Source organism: Triticum urartu, chromosome 1A (genome assembly GCF_056163025.1).
Source record: "Triticum urartu cultivar PI428250 chromosome 1A, HENAU_Tu73, whole genome shotgun sequence".
Taxonomy (NCBI): Eukaryota; Viridiplantae; Streptophyta; class Magnoliopsida; order Poales; family Poaceae; genus Triticum; species Triticum urartu.
In genome coordinates this window covers 263,157,403-263,168,937 of record NC_141873.1, presented here as the reverse complement: position 1 = coordinate 263,168,937, position 11,535 = coordinate 263,157,403, and the positions used below count along the sequence as shown (strand labels likewise).

The following is an 11,535-nucleotide window of genomic DNA, read 5'->3' as shown; positions in this document are numbered from 1 at the left end:
AATAGTATTATCCGATATCAATCTTCCCGGCATAAATGCACTCTAGTTGTCAGAGATTAGCTCATCCAAGATCATCTTGAGCCTGTTGGCAATAACTTTTGACACAAGTTTGTACACCACATTGCAGAGGCTAATAGGGTGTAGATCTTTGATTCGATCAGGGTTCCGCACCTTTGGGATAAGCATAGCAATTGTTTCGTTCCATCCCTCCGGTATACAGCCGCCTCGCAAGACATGTAACACTTTTTGTGTAACCGCATCACCCACCATACTCCAGAATCTCTTATAAAAAGTCGTTGGTATACCATCCGCATCGGGGGTTTTAAGATCCCCCATTTCCTCAATTGCTTTCTTAATTTCCTCGAGGGTATACTCTTTTTCTAGCATCTCGTTCATCTGTGCTGTGACTCGTGTCTCCATATCTTGTAACACTCTGTTGTGGTTGGCTTCAGCTCCTGCCCTATATCGGGGTGAAGTTAATTACTACCTCATTTTCGGTTTATAGGGCTCAATTCAAAAATCTCATCAACCAAGGTAGATGATGAGTGGTGGAATAATTCTCGTGGTTTGTTAAAGCACTCAATTAATGCGCTCGTTTTCTTTAAAGAATTGTGTTTACCAATGCATTAATTGCAATGCATGCATACATGAAATACATGCATTGATCACGTTTCTCACAATCCTTGTATGTAATGAATTATTGCATCTTGAAATATGATCATGTAATGGGGAACAATCAAATTGAGACTTATAAAAGGGGAAACCGATATTTTTGAGATAGCCTGTAAACCGGGAACGAGGGAGCAGTTAGGAAAGTTACCTTGTAGGATTGTCGGACGAACACGACACGAATTTGAGACCTTCGCTACGAGCAGCCAGCGGTGGCTCGATCAGTTCGGCTACAGAGACCCGGACACAGAGCCCGTGCGCTCGAACGCTCGTCGAAAAAAGAAAAACTCGCGGCAGCACCCATCTCTATTCCCGAACTCGCCGGCGACGAGTGACCTATGGCGGACGGCGGCGAGATGGACGAGGAGGCGATGATGCGCGCCTTCTTCCCGACCTCATTTGGCAAGGCGCCCACCCGCCCCAGCGCCGCCTCCCACTCCTCCACCCTCCGCAAGCCCCAAAACCCTAGCTCCAACCCCTCCACCTCTGCCGCCGCCGAGGAGGACGATGTCGGTGGCGCCGTTGTCGGACCCCCTGGGCCGCCCAAGGAATTGGCTCCTATCCAGGAGGATGACGAGGAGGGTGGCGGTCTGATTGGGCCGCCTCGGCCGCCACAGCGGCCGTCTGCGCACGCGGAGGTGGAGGACGAGGACGGCAGCATGGTTGGGCCGCCTCGGCCGCCACCGTCGAAGGAGGGGGATGAGGATGACGAGGACGACGACGACGAGGATGACGACGACGATGATATGGATGATGATGGGGATGATTTCGGCAGGATTCCTCTCAGCAACGAAATTGTTCTGCGGGGGCACACCAAGGTAACCACGCCCAGAATTATTTCCTTTTCTACAGCTGAGTTGTTTTACCTTTGGAATTGTTAAGGTTGATGTGGTTGGACAACTAGGTTTGCTCGATTAGTTCTGGATAGTTGTGGGAGCTCTCAGGTTTCTTAGTTCTTTCACAAATGATTTAGCCGAATTAAGCTCATCCTTGAAGATAAGCTGTGGAAGCTCACCTCTGTTTCACTGTTTGTTTCACACGGTGTTATTCTAAGAAATTTTCTCGACGTGTGTCACATACTGCATAAAGTTTTACAACAACAAACAACAACAACAAAGCCTTTAGTCCCAAACAAGTTGGGGTAGGCTAGAGGTGAAACACATAAGATCTCGCAACCAACTCATGGCTCTGGCACATGGATAGCAAGTTTTCACGCACCCCTGTCCATGGCTAGCTCTTTGGTGATACTCGAATCCTTCAGGTCTCTCTTAACGGACTCCTCCCATGTCAAATTCGGTCTACCCCGCTCTCTCTTGACATTCTCCGCACGCTTTAGCCGTCCACTATGCACCGGAGCTTCTGGAGGCCTGCACTGAATATGCTCAAACCATCTCAGACGATGTTGGACAAGCTTCTCTTCAATTGGTGCTACCCCAACTCTATCTCGTATATCATCATTCCGGACTCGATCCTTCCTCGTGTGGCCACACATCCATCTCAACATACGCATCTCCGCCACACCTAACTGTTGAACATGTCGCCTTTTAGTCGGCCAACACTCAGCGCCATACAACATTGCGGGTCGAACCGCCGTCCTGTACAACTGGCCTTTTAGCTTTTGTGGCACTCTCTTGTCACAGAGAATGCCAGAAGCTTGGCGCCACTTCATCCATCCGGCTTTGATTCGATGGTTCACATCTTCATCAATACCCCCATCCTCCTGCAGCATTGACCCCAAATACCGAAAGGTGTCCTTCTGAGGTACCACCTGGCCATCAAGGCTAACCTCCTCCTTACACCTAGTAGTACTGAAACCGCACATCATGTACTCGGTTTTAGTTCTACTAAGCCTAAACCCTTTCGATTCCAAGGTTTGTCTCCATAACTCTAACTTCCTATTTACCCCCGTCCGACTATCGTCAACTAGCACCACATCATCCGCAAAGAGCATACACCATGGGATATCTCCTTGTATATCCCTTGTGTCCTCATCCATCACCAATGCAAAAAGATAAGGGCTCAAAGCTGACCCCTGATGCAGTCCTATCTTAATCGGGAAGTCATCAGTGTCGACATCACTTGTTCGAACACTTGTCACAACATTATCGTATATGTCCTTGATGAGGGTAATGTACTTTGCTGGGACTTTGTGTTTCTCCAAGGCCCACCACATGACATTCTGCGGTATCTTATCATAGGCCTTCTCCAAGTCAATGAACACCATATGCAAGTCCTTCTTTTGCTCCCTATATCTCTCCATAAGTTGTCGTACCAAGAAAATGGCTTCCATGGTCGACCTCCCAGGCATGAAACCAAATTGATTTTTGGTCACGCTTGTCATTCTTCTTAAGCGGTGCTCAATGACTCTCTCCCATAGCTTCATTGTATGGCTCATCAGCTTAATTCCACAGTAATTAGTACAACTCTGAACATCCCCCTTGTTCTTGAAGATTGGTACTAATATACTCCGTCTCCATTCTTCTGGCATCTTGTTTGCCCGAAAAATGAGGTTGAAAAGCTTGGTTAGCCATACTATCGCTATGTCCCCGAGACCTTTCCACACCTCAATGGGGATACAATCAGGGCCCATCGCCTTGCCTCCTTTCATCCTTTTTAAAGCCTCCTTGACCTCAGACTCCTGGATTCGCCGCACAAAACGCATGCTGGTCTCATCAAAGGAGTCGTCCAGTTCAATGGTAGAACTCTCATTCTCCCCATTGAACAGCTTGTCGAAGTACTCCCGCCATCTATGCTTAATCTCCTCGTCCTTCACCAAGAGTTGGCCTGCTCCGTCCTTGATGCATTTGACTTGGCCAATATCCCTCGTCTTCCTCTCTCGGATCTTGGCCATCTTATAGATGTCCCTTTCACCTTCCTTCGTGCCTAACCGTTGGTAGAGGTCCTCATATGCCTGACCCCTTGCTTCACCAACAGCTCGCTTTGCGGCCTTCTTCGCCATCTTGTACTTCTCTATGTTGTCTGCACTCCTATCCAGGTATAGGCGTTTGAAGCAATCTTTCTTCTCTTTAATCGCCTTCTGGACATCATCATTCCACCACCAGGTATCCTTATCTTCGCTTCTCCTTCCCCTGGACACTCCAAGCTCCTCCGAGGCCACCTTACGAATGCAAGTCGCCATCTTCGCCCACACATTGTTCGTATCTCCTCCTTCCTCCCAAGGGCCCTCCTTAATGACCCTCTCCTTGAACGCTAGAGCTACCTCCCCCTTGAGCTTCCACCACTTCGTTCTAGCGACTTTGGCACGCTTATCCCGCTGGACACGAATTCGAAAGCGGAAGTCAACAACCACCAGCTTATGCTGGGGTACAACACTCTCTCCAGGTATCACCTTACAGTCTAGGCACGCACGCCTATCTTCTCTTCTCGAGAGGATGAAATCAATCTGGCTAGAGTGTTGGCCACTACTAAAAGTCACCAGATGTGATTCTGTCTTTCTAAAGAGGGTGTTAGCTACAATCATGTTGTAGGCTAGAGCAAAGCTTAAGACATCTTCTCCTTCTTGATTCCTGATGCCATAGCCAAAGCCCCCGTGCGCCCCTTCAAAACCTGTGTTAGATGTACCCACGTGGCCAGTGAGGTCTCCTCCTATGAAGAGCTTCTCATCAATCGGTACACTCCTAACCATGTCTTCCAGGCCTTCCCAGAACTCCCTCTTGGTGTTCTCATTTTGGCCTACTTGCGGGGCATACGCGCTGATAACATTGAGAACCAAGTCCTCAACTACCAGCTTGACCAGGATAATCCGGTCCCCATGTCTCTTGACGTCTACCACTCCATACTTGAGGCTCTTGTTGATCAAGATGCCTACGCCATTTCTGTTTGCAGCCGTCCCTGTGTACCACAGCTTGAAGCCGGTATCCTCCACCTCCTTCGCCTTCTGTCCTCTCCATTTGGTTTCTTGGACGCAAAGGATATCAACACCTCTCCTCACCGTTGCATCAACTAGCTCCCGAAGCTTCCCTGTCAGAGACCCTACGTTCCAGCTACCTAAGCGAATCCTCCTAGGCTCGGCTAGCTTCCTTACCCTTCGCACTCGTCGAGTCAAATGCGAAGACCCTTGCCCATTTTCCACTACATCCGGGCGCCGATGTAGCGCGCCACTAAGGATGCGACGACCCGATCCTCGCTCACTTGCCACCGTATCCGGATCAAGATACAGCGCGCCACCTTGGGGGTGACGGCCCGGCCCTTGCCCATTTTCCACCACACCCGGGTTCCGATGTAGCGCGTCGCTGAGAGGGTTACGCCCCAACGAAAATCTTTTGGGTTTCATCTCCATAAGAGTGGCTGAGTTTTTACGTTGGCTCGCCAAGCCTATCACAACCCTCCTCCTTTACCCGGGCTTGGGACCGGCTATGTTGAGACAACATAAGTGGAGTTATACTGCATAAAGTTTTCTGTAAAGAATTTCTATCAAGACCCCAGACGAGGCATGAACAAAATTTGGAGTATATCGTGCCAACTCTAGCCATGTTCAAACAGAATGAGTTGTCTAGAAACAGCGCAATGTCCAATCCATGGTAAAGCTGAGTACATCCTCAATATTTTTTCTTCTCGAACACAGAGTGATGCCATTTTTTATTAGAAGAAAAACTTAAGGATGATGTGGGCCTTACAACTAAAAGTCTACAACTCAAAAAAACAAATAAAAAAGGCAACAAATATACCTAGTCCGACAAAGAAAAAGAACAGCAGAAAAAAAAAGAGGCTAAAACTAAAAGGCTTTTCACCTAGCTAGCCAACCTTAGAATTGACAAATTTAGTCGAATATCAACCTGCGTGCTCTTGGGGTGATCCTCAATGGTGCCTCCTGTGATGCTATGAAGAGTCGTCCGGGTTACATTGCTAGTTTCAAGTAAATCTATTTTGCTGGTTTTAATAATCATTTATTTCATTTGCAGGTTGTCTCAGCCCTTGCTGTTGACCCTACAGGATCCCGAGTGCTCTCTGGCAGCTATGATTATACAATACGGATGTATGACTTCCAAGGCATGAACTCGAAGCTACAGTCATTTAGGCAATTAGAACCTTGTGAGGGGCATCAAGTTCGTAGCCTAAGCTGGAGTCCAACATCGGACCGATTCTTATGTGTCACGGGTTCAGCTCAGGCCAAGGTATTCTGGTTTGCTATCTTCCTGAATCACCAAAAACTGTGACGCCTAGAAATCAATACCATGTTATTTATCATTATGTCTCCTAACAGATATATGACCGAGACGGGCTTTCACTTGGTGAGTTTGTTAAGGGTGACATGTATATCCGTGATCTGAAGAATACAAAGGGTCACATTTCTGGACTAACTGGTGGTGAATGGAATCCCAAGTCAAAAGAAACTATATTGACCTCATCGGAAGATGGATCATTACGTCTCTGGGATGTTTCAGACTTTAGCAGTCAAAAGCAGGTACGTTGAACTAATCGTTCTATTCGCTAGATAGCAGTGCATCATTTTGAGGAGAAGGTCCCAGTAATATAATAACCCTGAAATGCTCTGATATTTGTTCATTTTTGCACCAATATTTGCTTAAAGTTGAACCACTTGTTATGTAGTATGATTGAAGCTCCTACCATTTTCTATTGTGGAATACTGAATTTTTGTCATTACATTTTCAATAGGTCATCAAACCAAAGTTAAAAAGACCAATGCGAATTCCTGTTACTTCATGTGCATGGGATCATGAAGGCAAGCGGATTGTTGCTGGCGTGGGGGATGGTTCCATTCAGGTACTTCATATATTGCACAATCTCTAAACTGTCCTATCACTTTGAGTTTAATTAGATGGTTTGGTTAATACATTGTATGACCTCATATGTCTTTTGTAGCTCTGGACCATAAAGACTGGATGGGGAAGCAGACCAGATATTCATGTTGAAAAAGCACATACAGAAGATATCACTGGGGTTAAGTTTTCTACTGATGGGCAGATTCTTCTGTCAAGAAGTATGGATAGTACTCTAAAGGTAATGTATCTGGTCTGTTAACATGATCCATGTCTGCATGTTTAAATTCATTATCTGCAATCCGCCTATGCCGTCATACTCTTACACACTGAAAAGTTGTTCAGTATTTAGGTTAAGCATCAGTCCAGTAAGCCTTGAGATGTCACCTACATTTCTCAACAGTACTTCTGCTTAGGGCATGCTTGTTATAGCTGCAACTTCCACAGCTGCAGCTGCAACAGCTCCGGCTGAAAGGAGCAGCTATAGCTGCGGCTGAAAGATTGGAGCCAAGATACAGGCGTTTGGTAGTTGTGCTGTAGCAGCTGCAGCTGCTGCAGAAGCGTGCTAAAATGACCATAATGTCCTCTGTTGTTCTGTAGATTGGGAATAGGTGCTGATTGTACTGTTATAATCGAAATGACTTGATTAAGAGCTCTTTTTGTCGCAGATTGTCGGTTTTCATGGTTTTTAACTGAAATTACAATTGTTTGATGTCATAGACAGTGTATTTAAATGATTTTGGCATATTGGCTATATGATACTCCCTCCGTTTTTATTTACTCTGCATATTAGTTTCGTCTCAAGTCAAACTTTGGCCAAGTTTATACAAAAATTATTAACATCCGCGATACCAAATCAATACCATTAGAATCATCATTGAATATTTTTCACATCATATATATTTTTTATTGTGAAAGTTCATATTATTTTCTATAAACTTAGTCAAAACTAATATGCGTAGTAAATAAAAACGGAGGGAGTGATGCATTTGAACAGATCAAACATATTGTGCTAATTATATATTACATGAAACCATCGGTTGGTTGTCAAATACAAGGTTTTCATTACATTACCACTATAGTTAAACAAGGTCTCAATCAGGATGCAAATACACAATTCAAACTGTTCTCGGCTAAGCAAACAAATACAAATTTTAGGATGTTCAAAGCTAAGCAAGGAAATATATAAAGATACATAGCAGTCCACATGAGGAGAAATTACTCCTTCCTTTCCCTCACACTGTCTCTTGAGCCAATTGAGTCTCCCCTCATTTGTCTTCATTGCATAAAAGAAGCTGCGATTTGACGGTTTAGCAAACAACTTTGTAGCCATGTAGTACTCATTACTAGTCTCGAATGCCCCACACTTGGCAACATCTTCCATAATGGTGAGAATATCATCATTGAAGTCCTTTGGCACATTATTTTTCTGTACTTAGATGGACTCCAAGGAATTGCACTTGCCTTCTTACGCTTGGGCTTTGGTTGTACTGGGATCGAGAGTCCATCAACATTTGCTCCTCCAATCGTGATCAGAAGCTCCTTTATGTTCGCTGGAGGTCCTTTGTGGAAAGCTCTAATTGCCCTGTGAACCTGCACATAAGATAAAACTTAGTACTTGTCAGAGATATAATAAAATATGACGTTACTAAATCTGATTTCCGCATTTGAAAGCAACCAACCATGTTAAGTACTGGGTTGGCCTATGATCAGTTTCAGCCTTGAAAGGAAATGACGTCTGCATAGCCAGTCATCAATTTGCATAACAATGAAAACATAGCAGAGCAGCAGCACAAAGCATAGCATCAACATCACATACAACATAGTAGTTCTATTTTTAGATCCACAGCAAATTCACAGTTCACAGCACAGAGCCGAGAAGCCCATGGAGCAGTTCATGTGCAATAGCAATTCACAAGCATCAGTTCATAGGCACAGTTCATATGCAATAGCAATTCACAGCACATCAGTTTACAGCCACCACACACACCACTCCCAGCCAGCTCACGCTAGCACACCACACCCAGCTCGCCCACCTCTCACTCACATGCACGCACAGCTCAGGCATGAGCACACGCACAGCTCAGGCATGAGCACACGCACAGCTCAGGCATAAGCACGCCCACCAGGCGACCACACTGCAGGGGGAGGCTGACGAGCAGATCCGGGAGGGTCGGCAGGGACCGTGCCCTCTGGCCAATGGGGTGCGGTTGGAGGAGGATCCGTTCCTCCGGCCGGAGATCCATCGGTGGCGGTGGAGCTAGATTGGGGGGGGGGGGGGGGGGGCTAAGCGTGTTGGAGATTTCTGTTGTTGGAAGCTATCAGGGTGAGGGAGAAAGGAACGAATCGATACGGGGTTGTGTGTGTGTGTGTGGGGGGGGGGGGGTAAAATGTCTTTTGTGCTTTTGGAGGGCCGCCGCTGGGGGCTGGATTAAAAAATGGTGTAAAGGAAGGTTCATTAGCCATGATTAGTACTAATTTATCGATTCCAACCTAGCAACCTGCAATGTGTTCAGTTATCAGACTCAGTTAGGTACTTTTGCTGTTTGGGTCTACTGTTATCTTGTGAATCTATGATAATGATAAGAACTGCAGCATTGGTCTTCTCTTCCTTATACTGTATATATTATTTCTAATTATGGTATTGCATTGGTAATTTTATGTAGATATGGGATTTGAGGAAAATGAAGACTCCTTTGAAAGTGTTCGACGATCTGCCTAATAACTATGCGGAGACAAATGCTTCATTTAGTTCAGACGAGCAACTTATTTTTACAGGAACCTCTGTTGAGAAAGATGGCAGAAATGGAGGCCTACTTTGCTTCTTTGATAGAAGGAAACTAGAGCTTGTATCAAGGGTGGGAATTTCACCACATTACAGCGTGATAAGGTCACTCTGGCATCCAAGGATTAATCAGGTTATTCATTAGTACTTGGATATGCTGGTGCTGAATACTGTTTTTAGGATATTATTGAGTTTTTGAACCTCTACTATTTCTGTAGGTGTTCGCAACAGTTGGGGACAAGAAGGAAGGTGGGACTCATATCTTGTATGATCCTTCTGTTAGTCAGAGGGGAGCTCTTGTATGTGTTGGACGAGCACCAAGGAAAAAATCTGTTGATGATTATGAGGTGCAACCTTTAATACACAACCCACATGCACTGCCTCTATTCAGAGATCAACCAAGCCGTAAACGCCAAAGAGAGAAGATGATGAAAGACCCCCTCAAATCGCACAAACCAGAAGCGCCTGTTAGTGGTCCAGGGTTTGGTGGTAAAATTGGCACAACAAAAGGCAGCTTGCTGACACAGTATCTCATGAAGGTAATATACACATTAATCATCCCTTCTGTTTTATATGTATGGTAAATTTACGTTATTTGTGTATTCTAGTGTGTTTCCTCCCAAAGTATACCTGCTTTCAGTTGATGACACATAATTTTCTCAATTTATTTGTTACAGGAAGGTGGTTTAATTAAGGAGACCTGGATGGATGAAGATCCAAGAGAGGCAATTTTGAAATATGCTGATGCTGCGAAGAATGACCCGAAGTTTATTGCGCCAGCATATGCTCAAACTCAGCCAGAAACCGTCTTCGCAGAGTCTGATTCCGACGGCGAAGAGAAAAAATAACATATGGATGTAAGCTATTTGTTTTTAATAAAATGAGCTTTGGCACAATGTTCTGTTTTCTGACAGAGTGAATCTAATGCAGTGACCGTTAAGTTTCTTGCATGAGTCCTGCAACATGTACTTTTACTGGGGACAAACTATAGAATGTGGTAAGTGTCGAATACAATGGTACCCCAGCATGTCTTCTCAGTTCCAAATTTTATATCTGTATGTATGTTGGTAGGTTTATACGATTATAGTCCCTACCTAGCAAAATGTAAGACGTTTTTATGCCCTATGCAAAAGCAAAAAACGTCTTACATTTTGTAGAGGCAGTATTATGCAATGGAGATAGACATAGTTTATGGCTTGCAAATAACGCAATTGCTACATATTCACTAGTTAATCACCCAACTTGGAAAACTGAGTAGGAGCTCTGCCACTCACATTAGAGGTATGAGTTACACTTGAACACAGGTGGTTTTTTTGTTTGACACTACTGTCCACCCAGCTGTCCAGCACTAGATATCGAGAGTTCTCAGTTCAGTACCACGTTCAGTTTGTGTGGTTTTTCTTTGTGTTGCTACGATGTTTGACCACTCATGAAATAATGCGCCGCCATTCATCTTGGTATGCCTGTGTGCCGTGTGTTGCAATCGGGAACGCTTGTTGAACTGCAGTTGTTCTTGTACTCCCTCTTGTACACTAATATAAGACGTCTTATATTTGTTTAAGACTTTAAGTTCACTGTCCTTCGGATTAGTCATTAATCCAGAGCGAATGCCTCAAAAAATTTCATCTCTTTTTTTGACAGTTAAACTTTTCATGTATTTACTTGGTAGTCTTTTTTTTGTGCGTGTGTCTGATTATTGAACTATTTCACAGAATTAGCAACCATCGGGAGCTCGGTTTTTTCTGAAGATACCCAGGGAAAAGTTGTCGCACAGGAAAACTGTTACAATAAGACGGGTCCATCAAGCTCCTTTGTCAAGTGAATGAAGATTAACAAACCAGATTCATGTTACAACAGGATGAGGTTTTTGCTGTACCTTCAGTTTACCAGCCATTATCCATACTCTGCACGCTTGATCCAGTGTATCGCCATTAGCCCACGAGAAAGCTGTACTGTTTTTTCCTTCCGTGTTGTTGTCGTCTTTGTGATGATTGATGTGACGTGTAGAGTAGACAAGGAAGACCGATTTGCATTTTCAAAATGTCATTCTACCTGATGCGCGTTTTACAGTGCGGTTCGTATCCAGTTGCTTTTTCTACGCATTTGCCCTTTTCCCCCGTGATGTGGTCATTTATGCATTATCGTTCGCGTGCTGTGCTTGTATTTTCTTCCTGGGAATTATATCGTGACCAATGACTCTGGAGCACCACTTGTTTTGTGTCACCTCCTGGAGCACCACGTCAGGGCATCTCCAACGCCGACCCTTAAATTGGACATAGTATCCGTCGGACTGGTCCGGACTAGTTCACATACGAGAGCCGGCAAGCAAAAAAAGACAAT

The 11,535-nt window shown here is 44.8% G+C and overlaps 1 protein-coding gene across 2 annotated transcripts; it reads left to right on the top strand.

The window, feature by feature from the left end:
* The first annotated feature begins 857 nt into the window (after positions 1-857).
* On the top strand, positions 858-11,297 carry LOC125532838 (Transducin/WD40 repeat-like superfamily protein). Of its 2 annotated transcripts, XR_015601051.1 has the most exons (10): positions 859-1,487; positions 5,592-5,804; positions 5,894-6,094; positions 6,307-6,414; positions 6,514-6,651; positions 9,077-9,328; positions 9,414-9,734; positions 9,873-10,052; positions 10,126-10,192; positions 10,908-11,297. XR_015601051.1 is itself a non-coding variant. In XM_087518326.1 (9 exons), exons 1-8 carry the CDS (start codon positions 1,008-1,010, stop codon positions 10,041-10,043), a joined length of 1,884 nt encoding a protein of 627 aa, XP_087374452.1. In that variant the 5' UTR covers positions 858-1,007; the 3' UTR covers positions 10,044-10,052; positions 10,908-11,297. The 2 variants fall into 2 exon arrangements, 1 of the variants encoding a protein (XP_087374452.1); XM_087518326.1 differs by lacking the exon at positions 10,126-10,192 and having other exon boundaries at positions 858-1,487.
* The last annotated feature ends 238 nt before the right edge of the window (positions 11,298-11,535 follow it).